General features: G+C 42.6%; 1 protein-coding gene across 2 annotated transcripts in view; it reads left to right on the top strand.

Moving 5' to 3' along the window:
- LOC100135988 (growth hormone receptor) overlaps nt 1–15,866 on the top strand; it is a 74,302-nt gene extending 58,436 nt beyond the window's left edge. Inside the window, exons 10-11 of one of the 2 annotated variants that reach the window (XM_021622098.2) lie at nt 9,112–9,335; nt 9,624–15,866. In XM_021622098.2, coding sequence (XP_021477773.2) covers nt 9,112–9,335; nt 9,624–10,473 — 1,074 coding nt within the window. In that variant the 3' untranslated portion in view covers nt 10,474–15,866. The remainder of the gene's footprint in view (nt 1–9,111; nt 9,336–9,623) is intronic. The other variant, XM_021622097.2, reaches the window with a different exon arrangement.
- The last annotated feature ends 3,076 nt before the right edge of the window (nt 15,867–18,942 follow it).

Genomic DNA, 18,942 nt, shown 5'->3' with positions numbered 1-18,942 from the left:
TGGAAGAACTTGACTGGCTTGCACAGAGCCCTGACCACAACCCCATCAAACACCTTTGGGATGAATTGGAATGCCGAATATGAGCCAAGCCTAATTGCCCAACATCAGTTCCCGACCTCACTAAAGCTCTTGTGGCTAAAAGCAAGCAAGTCCCCGCAGCAATGTTTCAACATTTAGTGGAAAGCCTTCCCAGAAGAGTGGAGGCTATAACAGGAAAGGGGGGACCAACTCCATATTATTGCCCATGATTTTGGAATGAGATTTTCGAAGAGCAGGTGTCCACATAATTTTGGTCATGTAGCGTATCATAAGCTATATGTGCAAGTACATATGATGAAAACACATAATCCACATTGATGTTAATTCAAGAGATGGTTTGAGTAGGAAGTTGAACAATGACATACTATAAGAGATGACTTGTTGTGTTTTTATTATTACTTTCATATTAACACAGTATTATGATAGGACTGGAAATTACCAGGGCACGCACATAGAAATAGAATCTAAATTATTGATATTATTATAATAATAGGCTTTGTGGGTACACATGAGGGCTTGGCAATGAAACGCAAAGACCATCAATTTTGTCCTTGGAAATGCCTGGAGTTTTTTTATAGCCAATTTATAAACTCTCTGCTCCACTATACTTTTCAGTGGTCAGAGTTCAAGATGCTCTTATACTATTTTAAGGACTGGATCTTAGGACAACAGCATATACGGTACAACATATTGTATACTTTAACATTTAGAGACAATTGATAAGATGGAGGGTAGGGTTGCACATTTTGGGGAATATTCAGGTGGAAACTTTCGGTGGGAATTAATGGAAATATATGCAAATTAATATTAATACCATTTAAATGTAGATGGTTTTTGCATTGGATATATTTACCATATCATATGGAGACAGAAACATAAACATTTTACCTGATCATAAGTAGACATCATTGCAAATGATTAAATCCTTCCAATAGAAAAGTACATATATTTAGTTACAAATTGAACTTTAATTAAATGAGTTGACTCTAAACATGGGATGATTTCACTGAACAACAAAATAAAGAGAATATTGAATGTTCCCCAATGATCCATCGCGTTTCCCAAAAACGTTGTCATCTGTAAAATGATAGTCTAGAAACTAAAGCTTTGGTTGTCTTCCTCTCAGGCTTCCATGTCTTCTCCCTGGACCTCCTCAATGTCCACCTCTTGAACATCAGACTCTAAAGCCCCATCTTCACTGTCACTTTCCAACCTTGTTGAGGAAGGCTCGTTGTCAGGGTCAAAAAGGCAAACATTTGCCCGGACGGCCACCAAATTTTCATCCCTTGTATTGGTCAGCCTGTTGTGTGCTTTGGTGTGTGTGTTCCCAAACAAGGACCAGTTGCGCTCTGAGATGGCTGATGTTAGTGGAATTTGGAGGATGATAGAGACAACAGGGGAAAGAGCCTCAGATCCACAAAGTCCATACCAGATGGCTGATAAGGTATGTTGGCACGACTGCAATATTGCATCTCCATCCCAAAGCCCTTGCTTGGAAGTGTACTTTGCCAGACTGCCAAGAACCTTGCCCTCACTCAGGCCAAGGTGGTGAGACATGGTAGTGATGACACCATAGGCCTTGTTGATCTCTGCACCAGACAGGATGCTCTTAACAGTATACTTGGGGTCCAACATGTATGCTGCAGCGTGTATGGGCTTCAGGCAGAAGTCTTCACGCTTTTTGATGTATTTCAGAACTGCAGTTTCCTCTGCTTGGAGCAACAGTGAAGTAGGCAGGGCAGTACATATTTCTTCCCTTACATCTGCAAGCAGAGTCTGAACATCAGACCAGACAGGATGGCATTGTCTCCCTCAATCCGTGCAATGACAACTGCTACCGGTTTCAGGAGTTTCAGGCTGCTTACCACTCTCTCCAAAAATACATAATCCAGGAGGATCCTCTTGATGGGGCTGTCCATATCGGCAGACTGTGATATGGCCATTTCTTGGAGAGACTCATTCCCCACCAGGAGACTGTCAAACATGACAACACCACCCCAACGGGTGTTGCTGAGCAGCTTCAATGTGGTGCTCTTATTCTTCTCACTTGGTGCTCACCAGCACCAAGTGAATCTGCTACCTCACCAGCAACCTGGTGAGGTAGGTTGCTGCTATAACTTGATGACCCTTCACATACCTAACCATTTCCTTGGCTCTCTTGTAGAGTGTATCCATTATTTTCAGTGCCATGATGTCCTTGAGGAGCAGATTCAATGCATGAGCAGCACAGCCAATGGGTGTGATGTGAGGGTAGAACAAGCAGCCTTGTTTGGTCTACCCATGTTTGCAGCATTGTCTGTCACCAGTGCAAATACCTCCTGTGGTACAAGGTCATTAATGACTGCCTTCAGCTCATTTGCAATGTAGAGACCGTTATGTCTGTGGTCCCTTGTGTCTGTGCTCTTGTAGAATACTGGTTGAGGGGTGGAGATAATGTAGTTAATTATTCCTTGCCCACAAACATTCAACCACCCATCAAAGATGATTGCAATACAGTCTGCTTTCTCTATGATTTGCTTGACTTAAACTCTGTTGAAATCTGCATCCAGCAAATTAGTAGATAAAGCATGTCTGGTTGGAGGGGTGCGTGCTGGGCGAAGAACATTCAGAAATCTCTCCCAATACACATTGACTGTGAGCATCAGAGGTGAACCAGTTGCATACACAGCTCGAGCGATACATTCATCACTATTTTTCTGACGATGTTCCTCCATTGAGTCAAAAAAAACGATTGATTCCAGGAGGACCATGAGCTGTTGCTATCGATAAGGTGTCTGATTAATAATTTTCACCTCAAATAGAAGTAGAGGTTGCTTGTTGTGAGCGCTGAGGGAACTTTATGCACTTGGCCAGATGATTCTGCATCTGTGTTGCATTCTTCACATATGATTTGGCACAATATTTGCAAATATACACAGCTTTTCCTTCTACATGTTCTGCAGTTTAATGTCTCCACACATCAGATAGTGCCTGTGGCATTTTCCTATAAAGATTTTTTTTTAAAACCAATACAATTTCTTGTACAGATAAATAGTTAAGCAGTTAGATTAAACAACTGCTTTGTAAGATACGTATTTTAAAATGAAACATGTATGGAAACAGATGAATTACACTCCTCGGTTAGCAGGCTCAAGCAAGCTAAAAGCCACATGGTAGCAAAAAATAACTAGCAGAAATTGTTAACAAGTTAAAAATGATTTAAACACACTGCTGTAGGCTACTATTTACTAGTTAACAAATAATAATGTATGTCATAAAATATATTCACCCCACCCAGTATTGTAATCAAAACAGAAAGTGTGTAGTCCTTCGGTCAGACAGTGTAGTAGTGTGGGCTCAATAGCAACATCTTAAGAATCAGCTGTACATGTGATGGAAGAGTGCACTGTGCATGCAGAGGGTTGCAATTCCATTGAATTGGGGATAGTTTAACCAAAATATGCCAAAAGACCTAAATTTGACATGTCTATCCCACTAAAAAAGGTTCACTGTTATAAGCTAATTTTTTTGATGAATTTAAGCAAAATTCCCAGGCCTATCTTCCCATGGAAAATTTCCTGAAATTTCCTGGAAAGTTTCTGACCCTTTGCTACCCTAATGGAGAGTGATAATGCCAGCATATGAGGAAGTTGAATGTTTCAGAGGGGAAAATTGTCTTCAATACACAGTACTGCTGTATACAAAATATAAATGGGTCCTTACACACTCAACATGTTGCACAGTATCCCTGTCATACACGTTACACTTCTCATAGCCACATACATTCAAATACATCATTATGTATGTATTTGAATTGTTTTGCCTAGAACCAGAATTGCAATTGAAACATTACTTAAAATACGTATTCTTATTTTTTTGTATACCTGCTTAAAACACAAATACACAGTTGAAGTCGGAAGTTTACATACACTTAGGTTGGAGTCATTAAAATTTGTTTTTCAACCACTCCACAAATGTATTGTTAAGAAACCATAGTTTTGGCAAGTTGGTTAGGACATCTACTTTGTGCATGACACAAGTAATTTTTCAAACAATTGTTTACAGACAGATTATTTACACTTATAATTCACTGTACCACAATTCCAGTGGGTCAGAAGTTTACATACACTAAGTTGACTGTGCCTTTAAACAGCTGGGAAAATTCCAGAAAATGATGTCATGGCTTTAGAAGCTTCTGATAGGCTAATTGACATAATCTGAGTCAATTGGAGGTGTATCTGTGGATGTATTTCAAGGCCTACCTTCAAACTCAGTGCCTCTTTGCTTGACATTATGGGAAAATCAAAAGAAATCAGCCAAGACCTCAGAAAAACAATTGTAGACCTCCACAAGTCTGGTTCCTCCTTGGGAGCAATTTCCAAACGCCTGAAGGTACCACGTTCATCTGTACAAACAATAGTACGCAAGTATAAACACCATGGGACCACGCAGCCGTCATACCGCTCAGGAAGGAGACACGTTCTGACTCCTAGAGATGAACGTACTTTGGTGCAAAAAGTGGAAATCAATCCCAGAACAACAGCAAAGTCTTGTGGCAAACTTTAAATGACACTTTTTATGGATATCTTTAAGAAATGGCTTTCTTCTTGCCACTCTTCCATAAAGGCCAGATTTGTGCAATATACGACTGATTGTTGTCCTATGGACAGAGTCTCCCACCTCAGCTGTAGATCTCTGCAGTTCATCCAGAGTGATCATGGGCCTCTTGGCTGCATCTCTGATCAATCTTCTCCTTGTATGAGCTGAAAGTTTAGAGGGACGGCCAGGTCTTGGTAGATTTGCAGTGGTCTGATACTCCTTCCATTTCAATATTATCGCTTGCACAGTGCTCCTTGGGATGTTTAAAGCTTGGGAAATCTTTTTGTAACCAAATCCGGCTTTAAACTTCTTCACAACAGTATCTCAGACCTGCCTGGTGTGTTCCTTGTTCTTCATGATGCTCTCTGCGCTTTTAACGGACCTCTGAGACTATCACAGTGCAGGTGCATTTATACGGAGACTTGATTACACACAGGTGGATTGTATTTATCATCATTAGTCATTTAGGTCAACATTGGATCATTCAGAGATCCTCACTGAACTTCTGGAGAGAGTTTTCTGCACTGAAAGTAAAGGGGCTGAATAATTTTTGCAGCAGCAAAAGGTGGTGGGAAACGTGGTCAGGTTAATAAGAGACTATTTAAATAATGATGATGATAATGGTACGAGTGATGGATCTGAAGAGCCAGTTCCTCAGACTGGTGAGGGTATCTACAACAGGGTGTCTTTTTTCTCGTTGGTTTCTCTGTGGTTTCTTCTGCTTTTCTTTTCTCTTTTCTATATGGAGCTACTAAGGGTAGGTCCTCTCAATATTAATGGGGGAAGGGACAGGAATAAGAGGGCTTGGGTATTAGAAGTAATAAAACAGAAAAGGCTTAATTTAGTTTTCCTACAGGAAGCGCATAGTGATGAGGAAAATGAGGTTGACTGGGGTATGTGGTGGGAGGGGCAGCATGTACTCAGTCATGGTACTAATTTCAGTGCTGGGTTGGCAATCTTATTTTCCTCAGGCTTAGGGGTGACTGGTATCTACAACAGATTGTCAGGGGTCGGGTTTTATTGGTCAAGGTGGATGTTATGTTTTTATTTTTTATGTTTCTGCTGCTAATGAGGGTACAGAGCGTATTGTTGTTTTTGATAAAGTAAAGGAAACCTTAAGACAGTGTGACCAAGAGGGGTGTATGGTTTTAGGGGGGTACTGGAACTGTACAGTGGATTTTACTGTTGATCGCACCTCTGAAGAACCACTCCTGCGGTCAGCCACTTGCCTGTCTGGTCTATTAACTGAGTTTGAGCTTTCTGTGGAGGGTAAGGAATGCAAAAGTTAGACAGTGCACATGGCTAAAAGTTCATGAAGGTCGTGTCAGTGCAGCAAGGTTAGACAGGTTGTATGTATCTGAGCAATACTGTAGTAGGGTTGGAAGGTTAGACAGGTTGTATGTATCTGATCACTACTCTAGTAGGGTTGGAAGGTTAGACAGGTTGTATTTATCTGATCACTACTGTAGTAGGGTTGGTAGGTTAGACAGGTTGTATGTATCTGAGCACTACTGTAGTAGGGTTGGAAGGTTAGACAGGTTGTATGTATCTGATCACTACTCTAGTAGGGTTGGAAGGTTAGACAGGTTGTATGTTTCTGATCACTACTGTAGTAGGGTTGGAAGGTGTGACATTACTCCTGTGGGTTTCTCTGATCACCATAATGTTACTGTTGATATTCACTTGTCTAGCTAATAATCTTGATGCCTCTACCCTGTGGCACAGACTAATGATTTTGCAGCCACCAAAGGGTCTGATACAAGAGCTTCAGAGGACCCTTGTATATTTCTTCAGGTCTGGACAACACTGGATTAAAGCTGCAGCCCTGTACCTGCCACTGCATGAGGGTGGGCAAGGCCTGGTGGACATTTCCTCTAGAATCATGGCTTTCCCACTTCAAGCAGCCAGAGACGGTTCTAGCTGGGTCAAAACAGCCTACATATTGATGAGGAGAGCGGGCTGTTTGGGCTTAGACAAGCACCTTTTCCTCTTAAAGCTGAAGGGGGGTGATTTGCCTGGCCTGACTACATTTTATGAGTGTGTTATGCAGGCTTGGAGGGTTCTTGTCAAGTCCTGTAACGCCTGCACGCCACCAGGGGTGTGTTTTTTTTAAGAGCCTCTTTTTAACAACACTGCCATCCAGTCCCGTGCTGTGGGTTCAGCCAGCCTACGTTCATGCCTGTTAGGTGTGGGGTGTACCAAGCTGGGTCATCTGATGCGGAGCAGGAGCAGATTGTTGTAGGAGCTGGGAGAAAGAGCGGGGATCCGATTATCTCGCCTACTGAGGAAGGTCGTCGCTGAGGTCTGTGACTCCTTGCCAGTGCTTCATCTGCAGTATGTGACTGACACGTCCAATTCTGATCGGTGGAAGGAGGGTCTGGATTGTGTTTCCTGCACTGATTGTTAGTGCTGCAGCGAGGGCATTTGAGGAGGACGTGGGGATGCTGCTTTCCTTCGATACCCCGGAGCTGGGGGAGTTCAAGGAGGTGGGAAAGAAGGCCATGTACAGAATATGTGTAAAGGTGTCCCATGCCTCTTCCCTGGAAGGGGTGAAATCGACGAGGTGGGCGGGTGTGCTTGGTCCAGGTGCCTCCCCAAAAGGCTGTTGGCGATCATTATATAAACTGCCTATTGATAACCTCCAATGGAGGATAATACATGGAGCCATAGCCACCAATATACATTTGGTACACCTGGATCCTACTGTTGGGGAGGGGTGTCCATTCTGTGCTGAGTCTGAAACTCTGGCACATCTGTCCCAGGTTGGTCGGGATGATTGACCTGATCACTAATTGGTTCTCAACGTTGGGAGAGGTTTTCTCTTCGCAACTGTATATATTTGGGTCAAAGTACAGGTTCAGTCAAAAGGCTGTAGTTGTGTTGCTCAATTTTGTGTTAGGGGCAGCAAAATTAGCGATATGGAAGACCCGAAAGAACAGTATTCGGGGACAGGGGTCTGTGGATGTGGTGGGAATGCTGTTGGGAATGTTTTCAGCGAGACTAAGTGTTGAGTTTGCCTATTATAAACTTGTCAACAATATTGATCTGTTTTTGAGTATATGGGGTATTCAGAGGCTGTTGTGTTTAGTTACTGTGGAGGAGGAATTGGACTTGTGTTTTTAATTGATGTGTAACTGGTTTTGTATGAGTATTTATTGTGTGGTGGGCTCTCTCTCTCTCTCTCTTTTCCACTCATTCAAGGGCTTTTTTGGCATGGGAAACACATGTTAACATTGCCATAGCAAGACGAGCTTCAATGCCATACAACACTCCTTCCGTGGCCTCCAACTGCTCTTAAACGCTAGTAAAACCAAATGCATGCTTTTCAACCATTCGCTGCCTGCACCCGCACGCCTGACTAGCATCACCATCCTGGATGGTTCCGACCTAGAATATGTGGACATCTATAAGTACCTAGGTGTCTGGCTAGACTGTAAACTCTCCTTCCAGACTCATATCAAACATCTCCAATCTAAAATCAAATCTAGAGTCAGCTTTCTATTTCGCAAAACAAAGCCTCCATCACTCACGCTGCCAAACCTACCCTAGTAAAACGGACTATCCTACCGATCCTCGACTTCGGCGATGTCATCTACAAAATAGCTTCCAATACTCTACTCAGCAAACTGGATGCAGTTTATCACAGTGCCATCCGTTTTGTTACTAAAGCACCTTATACCACCCACCACTGCGACCTGTATGCTCTAGTCGGCTGGTCCTCGCTACATATTCGTCGCCAGACCCACTGGCTCCAGGTCATCTACAAGTCCGTGCTAGGTAAAGCTCCACCTTATCTCAGTTCACTGGTCACGATGGCAACACCCACCCGTAGCACACGCTCCAGCAGGCGTATCTCACTGATCATCCCTAAAGCCAACACCTTATTTGGCCGCCTTTCCTTCCAGTTCTCTGCTGCCTGTGACTGGAACGAATTGCAAAAATCGCTGAAGTTGGAGACTTTTATCTCCCTCACCAACTTTAAACATCTGCTATCTGAGCAGCTAACCGATCGCTGCAGCTGTACATAGTCCATCGGTAAATAGCCCACCCATTTTACCTACCTCATCCCCATACTGTTTTTATTTATTTACTTTTCTGCTCTTTTGCACACCAGTATCTCTACCTGCACATAACCATCTGATCATTTATCACTCCAGTGTTAATCTGCTAAATTGTAATTATTTGCCTACCTCCTCAGGCCTTTTGCACACACTGTATATAGACTCCTTTTTTTCTACTGTGTTATTGACTTGTTTATTGTTTACTCCATGTGTAACTCTGTGTTGTTGTCTGTTCACACTGCTATGCTTTATCTTGGCCAGGTCACAGTTGTAAATGAGAACATGTTCTCAACTAGCCTACCTGGTTAAATAAAGGTGAAATAAAAAAAATAAAAAGATAAAGATAAAAATGTACAGTAAACATTACACTCACAGAAGTTCCAAAAGAATAATGACATTTCAAATGTCTCTCCCTCTGTCACACTTCATCCAGAAGGGAAAGCTGGACGAGCTGAACTTCATCCTGAGTGGAGCTGGTATGGGGGCTCTCCACTCCTACCCCCCGGACCTGTACCAGGACGTGCCCTGGGTGGAGTTCATCGAGCTGGACGCAGACGAGCCTGAGCCTGGGGAGAAGGACAACCAGAGCTCAGACTCACAGAGACTGCTGGGTCACAACAACCACCACACAAACCATGGCTGCTTTCATGGCCTCAGGTATAGGATGGAGCAGGCTTTGTTCAGTGAAACAATTCTGAAATTATACTAGGAAAGTGTCAGTCTACAGGAGCCTCTTTGCATGAAGCAGCGTTAAAGTAGCTAGCTATGAGATCTGGAATGGTACCTCCAGGTAACTCTCTCTCCCCTTCCACCCCTTCCTCTCACTCTTTCCTCCTCTTTCTCTCTTTCCTCCTCCCTCTATCTCTCTTTCTCTCTCCCCCTCCCTCTGTCCCTCTCTCCCTCCCTCTGTCCCCCTCTCTCTTTCTCTCTCCCGCCCTCTCTCAGTATCCCTGAGGATGACTCTGGCCGGGCCAGCTCCTATGATCCAGAGCTGCCTGACCAGGAGACCCTGATGTTAATGGCTGCCCTCCTGTCCTGCCAACCCAACAAAGTTGAGCCATGCTTGGGGAACTGTAGCCACTCAAGCACCCCATCCCTAGATGTGCTGGAGGTCCCATGCCCCGGGCTCCAGGCTCCAGACTTACCTCCAGAGGGAGGGGAGAGGCACCTGGTCCAGACCCAGCTGGGAGGCCCTCAGAGCTGGGTTAACATGGACTTCTATGCCCAGGTCAGCGATGTGACGCCCACCGGAGGGGTGGTGCTCTCGCCAGGCCAGCAGGTCGGAGCCCCGGAGAACACTCCAACAACAGAGAAGTATAAGAAGGGAAAAATGGAGGGAGGAGAGGAGGAGAGTGAGGAAGAGGAGGATAGGAGAACGAACAAGCTGAAGTTTCAGCTGCTGGTGGTTGCTCCTGAGGCAGGGGGCTACACGACAGAGAGCAGTAGCCGGCAGATGAGCACCCCTGACCCCTCCTCACCTGGGGAGGTCTACCACACCTTCCCTCCACCTTCTGCCGAGAGCAAGCCCCACCAGGAGGCCTATCTTCCTGCTACCACCCTCCTAGGGGACTACCAGTCCCCCTACATCCTTCCTGACTCCCCCCCTGCTCAGTTCCTCCCCCCTGTTTCGGACTACACTGTGGTTCAGGATGTTGATTTCCAGCACAGCCTTCTCCTCAACCCCCCTTCCCCCCAGAGGTCCCCTAACTGTTCCCCACAACCTCCCTCCAAGCCCCTGCCCGTCATGCCCATAGGGTACCTCACCCCGGACCTGTTGGGCAACCTCTCGCCTTAAGAAAAACTACACTGCCCAGTAGGCCTTGGGGCGTAGAGGTTGGAGGCCACATGAAGTCAATAATCATCACAGACAGCCTTGTTCTACTTGATCAATGCTGGAAGCCAAATATCTCACGGGACAGACTCGACAACAAGCATGGTCGTTTGTTTGAGAGTGCTTGAAGGGAAGCTGAGGAAGAGAAATGTTTAGTTGTTGTGTTTGGCTTGTATGAGTGACTGGAACTTGAGGAAAGAGCTTCTGTAAAATTGGCCTTTCTGGTTGACAAGGCTTAAAGTAATATGTGAACAAATCTTACTGTGTTCTTTCTGACTAAGACTGAGACACCGAAAAACCCACAGTCTGAAACCTTGAAATGAACGGTTCTCTAATATACACACAGATACACTTATGCACCATACATACGCAGACAGACAAGCTCAGACATGGTTCTAGTTCTATGTTACCTGATACTTCAATAGATCTGTTGTTTGACTGATGAGGTGCAATGTAAACATTTGCCTTGCAGACACACCTAGTCCCACCTTAATGTATAAATATCTACGTTTAACATATACATATTTAATACTCTAGCTTGTTGGTTTAAGTCTTAATTTGACTGTAGATTGATCCAATAACAACATGTCTGGGAGAATAACAAGCACATCTACTTGCCATTTATACAAACACACCAACTTTAACATCATCGTTATGGCCTCATTAATTGACAGAACACTTGAGTGTGCTGTTTGTCAAACTTAGCGCTACAGCGAGCAGTGACTATTAGTAACTACGGTCGTTCATTTTGCGCTCTCATTATTTTGCTTAATGGCATGTTTTCATGCTTATATTTCTCTTGCATCCTTTTTGCGGCAGAGTCATCTAATTATTACCAGACTGAGGTCAGTTTTTAACACGGCCATTAGACGACCTGTCTGCACTCACTGTGACAACTCAGACACCGGTCACTATAATAAACAGAGAACAAGAAAACCCGTAACACCAAGCAGATTTCACTTACAGCATAGACTTCATTCTCACAATATAGGAAAGACTGCTTTTATATGTTCTACTTTCTGACTTTGCATTAATTGTAAATGCAGGGACAATAGAGCTCCACAGTGGAGGTGTCATAATAACCATAAAACCTAGTGGTCAAACAGGGAAATGGTTCCAATCATTCATTTTCCACCATAGGGGATTTCAGAAACACTTCAAATAAGGGTTGTGTTTCATGTAGGCTTTCCCTGGCGTGGCGTTTTTATAACCTTGTAAATCTCTCACGGACAAGGTGACTTTATCAATATATTCAGATCTATTTACGCTCAGAATTGAAAAATGCTAATTGATGTCAAAGTAGACATGCAAAACTACAAATCCCTGCAAGCTCCTGCACGTCGTCTCCAGCTGACACCTTTGCTAACAGATATTGTGTCAATTTAACATTTGCACAAGACAGTTCATAGAATTCTCTGTTTAAAGAAATGTTGCCAATATATTCATTACTACATTTAGCTAACAATGGTTGATCCAGAGATTCTCACCTTTGCCTAGATTTGGCAGTCTTGTCCAGATCATCATGGCATTTGTAGTTCTTTATGATAGTGACATTAGCATGAATTAGCGTTTGATTTTTGTGCAGGTAAAAACAGGTAAATATATTGATAAGACACCTTGTCCTTGAGAGATTTACATGGTTCTCAAAACGTCATGCCAGGGTAAACCTACACCAAACACAGCCCTTAGTTTACCTATTTCTAAAATCCCCTAAGGGAAATATTTATGGTGGGAAAATAATTGGAATCATTTCCCTGTTTGACCACTAGGTGTTATGGGTGTTATGACTCATACTGTGGTACTACTCTATGACTGGAAATGTGAAAAGGGGTAGTTATAATATTTTTCTGTTTCTAAATGTAATGCCAATGTTAATGTGCTCTCGCTTGCACTTTGTAATGATAGTAAAATTACCTCCTTTTGAGGTAGTGAAATATGTACTTAGAAGCTCAGAGCTTTCTATACGCCCACAACCTTACAAACATACCCAGGCACACACACACACACACACAGAAGGGGAAAGGATAGTATCCACTCTTCTTTTGAGCTGACATACACACACACTGTCGTAAAGGACGACAACTGGCTGTGAACGGGAAATGTAACATTAAAACAAAGAACACATTATCATATTTCATTAATCTGCATTAGTAATTCCAGGTGAACGCTATGATCCCTTAATGATGTCACTTGTTTCATCCACTTCAATCAGTGTAGATGAAAGGGAGTTAACAGGTTAAATAAGGATTTGTAAGCCTTGAGACAATTCAGACATGGATTGCGTATGTGTGCCATTAAGAGGGTGAATGGGCAAAACAAAATATTTAGGTGCCTTTGAACGGGGTATGGTAGTAGGTGCCAGGCGCATTGGTTTGTGTAAAGAACTGCAACGCTGCTGGGTTTTTCCACCCTCAACAGTTTCCCGTGTGTATCCAGAATGTTCCACCACCCAAAGGATATCCAACCAACTTGACACAACTGTGGGAAGCATTGGAGTCAACATGGGCCAGCAACCCCGTGGAATGCTTTTGACACCCTGTAGAGTCCATTCCCTGACAAATTGAGGCTGTTCTAAGGGTAAAAGGAGAGGGGGGGGGGGGATTTAACTCAATATTATGGAGGTGTTCCTAATGTTTGGTAAACTCAGTGTACATGTATCATCACTCAATTAGCTTAAAGCCTGTATTTTGCATTAGTATGTAATGTTTCCATGTATTGTGATTGTTGTTTATACTTCATGCTGTTTTTTTGTTGTTTTGTTTTAGTTTTCTACCTTATGCGCATTGAGCGCGGAAAATGCACACTACAAATGAAATATTATTATCATCATCAGAAAGATTATCTTGATCCACAAGAGAACCATCAGCTCCAGAGGATATGTGAGGAGCTGTCCCACTCAACCAAAACTGTCTGAATCAACATTGTTTCCACGTCATTTCAACAAACAAATTCAATGTGATTACTTTGAGTCAGTGTGGAAAACTGATTGGATTTGCAACGTTTCTCTGTATAACTGGGATCCATTCAGCCTGTACAAACTGCATCATAAGGACTAAAAGCCTCTCTGTACGTGCAGGAAATCTGTGATTGTTTTGTGTTCACTACAGGAACTCTTGAACTTGACGATTCGCATGGCTTTATCACAAATACAACAGCATAGAATAAGCTATTTTAGATCGAAGCTGTGACACAGCCCTTGCCAATCAAACCTTAAGACCCGGTTTCTGAGGTAAATATGAAACATATATTATGCCGGCACAGCAAGAATGTTCACTTGTGGATTCATCTATTTAACAATTAATGAATGATAACTGTTTTTAGACACATGCTATCGTTCACAACCTGTGCAAATGTGCCATTCTCTGTCATGCTTATTCTCTCTTTCTCTTTTTCTCGCTTTCTCTCTCTCTGCTACCAGCATGTAAACATTGAAAAATAAATGTCTTAATATATTTCTACTAGTGCTGTAACAACTACTGTATTATGTATGTTGTATTTTGTCTTGTTACTAGTCAGAAATATTGCTGCTCGGCACGTTTCCTGTCTGCATTCAGCCTTGCCACGGGCTTATTCAGGCGGGTGTAACTTCATAGAAGGTTGAAATAGAAATGCATTATCTTGGAACAGACATTGTTCTATGTTGTGTAGTAGAATATGAAAGCATTGGAGTCAGCTCTATTCATTGCATTTCTATATGCAACATTCTAAAACTTTGCAATCAACTGAATAAGCCAGAGGTGCCTATGTGTATGTACACTATAAGGAAAGCTCTATCAGATTATTTAGACAAGTACTGCTAAGGTTTTAGTCTGTTGGACGTTGGTAAATGTTTGTATAGTGGAATGTGCAATGCGACATGGACATGGTTTGTAGCATCCAAGGTTGCTATACCCAAGGTGTAACACTGTACCTTACACCCAGAGTCATAACACATTATGACACGGTCATAACCTGTCATAACATGGTCATATCACTGTTATGACCCATATATTTACACCTGTTGTGACATATTATGCATTATTTTGTGGCTGGTTCTGACACCTACATAAGTGTCAAAACCCACATTTATTCAAATTAGTTTTTTCCATGCCAAATAGTTTCCTTTCTTTGAAAGTTTGAATCTTAAATAATTTTTTGTTGTTGCAATGAATTTTTTACAGTAATGTTTTGTTTTATCAGATTTTAAGTAACTTGTTGAAAAGACACTTTATGACACTGTCAAGAAGCATCATGACCATCAGAATCATATAAGCCTCGTCCTAATGTCAGATACCAGTCAAAAAGAGAGTGTCTTGTTCGCCTCCTGCGTTGGAGGTAGGTAATAATGTGGACTCATAGGCTGTGGTGTAATGGAATGTTTTGCCTTGTGTGGTACAGTAGGTTTTGTGGGTTTTGACATTCTTATGTAGGTGTCATAACCAGCCATAAAATAACGCAATATATGTCACAATGGGTCTAAATATATGTGTCATGACAGCGTTATGACCATATAACATGTTATGACGCTGGGTGTCAAGTAAAGTGCTACCATTCAAGGTTACCAGACATTTGTTTACCATTTGTGTCAGTAATTTTGCCAATGTACCTTATGTTAAATTGAATACTAATGTGTCAATATTAGCTCAATTATTTGTGCTTTGGAATATTAGACACTGTATGAATTAGGCTGTTATATATACATATTTTGTATTTCAGACAAAGTCAAGTCTGTGAATTAGTCTGTGAATTATCTATCATGAATGCATAGCAAAGTCTGTTTTAAAATTGTATAAGAATTGAAGATGGAGACACCTATTGCCTTGATATTCACTACAAAGATAAGATATTGTGTGTTTTTCCTACAGAGTATTTTGTATATGGTGATACAGTATAGATATTGTAGCACAAGTATTATTTCAAGATATAAGCCAATATCTTAGTCTGAGCGTGCTGTAACTAAACTCTATATTGTTTTTGGTTTTTGTACAATCCCATGTCATCTGTGTCAAAGGGTTATCGTAAGTGTTTCATACGTTGACAATTAAAGAGCGAGATGAGCAGGAGGCTACTATAGATATGAGTTATAGTGGTTTTTAAATCGTCACGAAGCGTTTGCATCAGCAGACCAGAGCATCGACGCTACAGGCTCAGGTTATGTTTGTTTGTTTGTTATTTTTAGGCTGAAAGTGTTGAGTTCTGGGATTTATTTTGGAGTTGATTGGCTATACACCCAGCTTGATAAAATTTGACAGGGTCTGGTTCGAGGGCCTCGACGTTCGACGGGTTTCTGAGGTTCTGCTGCATTTTTTTCTTTCCTGTTGTTTTCTGTTCAATATCTTTCAAAAAGATTCACAATAAATATATATCTTTGTCGGTTAGGTATTTGTACATTGTTGTTGATTTCTCACACTACTTAAAAAGGTCATGCCTGAGTGTAGATACTCTGATTTAAAGGCCAGAATGCATGGGCCATTAAACCTTCTGATGCAGAATGAAATAGGAGTGTGATATTCCACATTTTAGGTCACTCAGGATGAGTTCACAATGTGCCGTGACAGTGGAGGGTGTTGATTCAGTAAATGCTCTACACAGCAAGGAATAAATAGTGTGTGCGTGCTCGGGCGTTTGTCGATGCAACTGTGTGGGTCTCTCCGGAGCTAAGTGGATCAGGAAGCATCCTGGAAGCAGCCCTGTGTCGAGAGGACAACAGATTGGCCAATTAGACAGAGCCTGTGTACTCAGCTGCTCAGTGTGGGGCTGATTGGATCAGAGAGCCAGCCACTCACAGCTCTGCGTCCCAGGACATTGCAGGTAATTACCCATAAGTCACTGCTCCCCCTGTATTGGATCTTCAGGCCAATTACGCCCACGCTATCTGCCCACACAGCACTCGTTTATTGCCTCTGCTTGCTTGTTGACCTTCTTAGAGGAGCAGTCTCAATGGTTATTCAGCTCCATTACAGTGAGGAGTTGCTGTCTAGAGACGCTTCTGGAATATGCTTTTTAAAGGTGGAAGAGGATGCCTTGACCCCATTACATAAACTCCTAAGTACACTGAGTGTACAAACATTAGGAACACCTGCTCTTTCAATGACAGACTGACCAGGTGAAATCTATGATCCCTTATTGATGTCACCTGTTAAATTCACTTCAATCAGTGTAGATGAAGGGGAGGAGACAGGTTTAAGAAGGATTTTTAAGCCTTGAGACAATTGAAACATTGATTGCGTGTGTGTGCCATTCAGATGGTGAATGGGCAAGACAAGATTTAAGTGCCTTTGAACGGGGTATGGTAGTTGGTGCCAGGCGCACCGTTTTGAGTGTGTCAGGAACTGCAACACTGCTCATTGGACCAGTATCAAGAATGGTCCACCACACAAAAGTCATCCTGCCAATGGCATGCCAGGGGTCGAAAATGTGTCATTGATGAAAGAGGACAAAGGAGACTGACACAAATTGTGCAGAGCAACAGACGGGCCACAGTTAGTCAACTGACAGTCCAGGACAACATTGGTGCCCAAAGACGCAAACAAGAATAAACAACTCGTCGTACCTTGACACGAATGGGGTATGACAGCCGACGACTTTACGGAGTTACACTTCTTTCTGACAAAAAAACACGACACTGGGGTTGCAGTGGGCAAAGGAACAAAAACACTGGATAATTGGAAAAACATTGCCTGGTCTGATGAATCCAGGTTCTTGCTGTTTCATGCTGATGGGAGGACTAGGGTATGGAGAACCATATGAGGTCGTGCATCCATCATGCCGGGTGTCAACATTGCAGACTGATGGTGTGTGGCGTGTTTTCATGGCACACATTGGGCCCATTGATAAAAGTAGAGCAACGTTTGAATGCCACATGATGTCTGAACATCATTGCCTATCCTGGCAGCGGTGTATCCATCTCCACATTTTTTTCAGCAGGATAAAGCCCCATGCCACAAGGCTAGGATTGTCCAGGAATGGTTCCACAAACGTGACAGTGAATTCAGCTTACTGCAGTGGCCTGCCCAGTCACCAGATCTCAATCCAATTGATCATCTGTGGGATGAGATGGAACGAGATGTTCAGAGTAGAGATCCACTACCAGCCAACTTGACAGAACTGTCAGAAGCTTTGGAGTCAACACCTGGTAGAGTCAATGCTCAGATGAATTGAGGCTGTTCTGAGGGCAAAAGGGGGTGCAAGTCAATATTAGGATGGTGTTCCTGATGTTTTATACACTCTGTGCATATGTGCTGTGTAGAATCCCAGTTTAGGCCTCAGAGGTAAGTTATTATAATACATGCTGCCGTGTTAACTTGAGGAAAGAAAGAGAAAGAACACTGTTTGCAGTTGGTCACACTGGTCACACGAAGGGAACCTCCTGGTCACACGAAGGTAACCTACTGGTCACACGAATGTAACCTGGTCACACAAAGGTAACCTCCTGGTCACACGAAGGGAACCTCCTGGTCACACGAAGGGAACCTCCTGGTCACACGAAGGTAACCTGATCACACAAAGGTAACCTCCTGATCACGCGAAGGGAACCTCCTGGTCACACTGATCACACGAAGGGAACCTCCTGGTCACAGTTGAAAAGTCTGTTTTGATTGATGTGTGGTTTGTTAACTATGAGAATTCAGTGAGGATGACATTGAAGGGCCAATGTCTTACACGAGGAAAACTCAGCTCAGCAAAAATATTTGAAACATGGGTTTCTTTATACAAAGAATTAGAGTAGGAACATCACTTTTATTAATTAAACAATTATTAGCCTACTGCAGCAGTATTATGCCTAGGCCTGTACTATGTAGACACAGAGAGGGAGTTGACTCACTTTGAAAGCAATGTTCCTCCCAGGAATGTAATTTGTGAACCCAGTCGTCTGTGCATGTGAAAAGGGACACTGCCCAGTTTTCTGGTATAACTAGTCTACAGGCTGCTTACACAAAGAGACACGCTCTGGCAATGAGCAGGATGGCCTGTGCAAGAGAGAGCTCTGGGACCTTTAACGTATCTCCTTTGCCATCTGGTGTTAATGGTTCTGAATTACAGGCAAAAAAAAGTGTTTCTGGGAGTGCTTTACTGTTTACTATTTTGTTTGAATAGTTGTTAAAAGTTGTACATGATTATTACCGTGATACATGTTTGTAGTAATATGACTTCCACTACTTGACTAACATGTGAGTCAGGTGTTAAAGAACTAGACACTTGTACAGTAGGCGACATGCCAAATTCCTTTGACAGTCAAACCACTCTGAAGGGCTTCTCAAATTACTTCCCAGCTAGCACATTTGGTTTATTAGAAGTAGAATAATGTTGAAGACATCAAAACTATGAAATAACACACATGGAATCATGTAGCAACCAAAAAAGTGTTAAACAAATCAAAATCTATTTAATATTTTAGATTCTTCAAAGTAGCCACCCTTTACCTTGACGACAGCTTTGCACACTCTTGGCATT

This window comes from Oncorhynchus mykiss, chromosome 11 (assembly GCF_013265735.2).
Source record: "Oncorhynchus mykiss isolate Arlee chromosome 11, USDA_OmykA_1.1, whole genome shotgun sequence".
In the NCBI taxonomy this organism is placed as follows: Eukaryota; Metazoa; Chordata; class Actinopteri; order Salmoniformes; family Salmonidae; genus Oncorhynchus; species Oncorhynchus mykiss.
The sequence above is the reverse complement of the archived record's forward strand: the minus strand, read 5'-3'. Positions and strand labels throughout refer to the sequence as shown.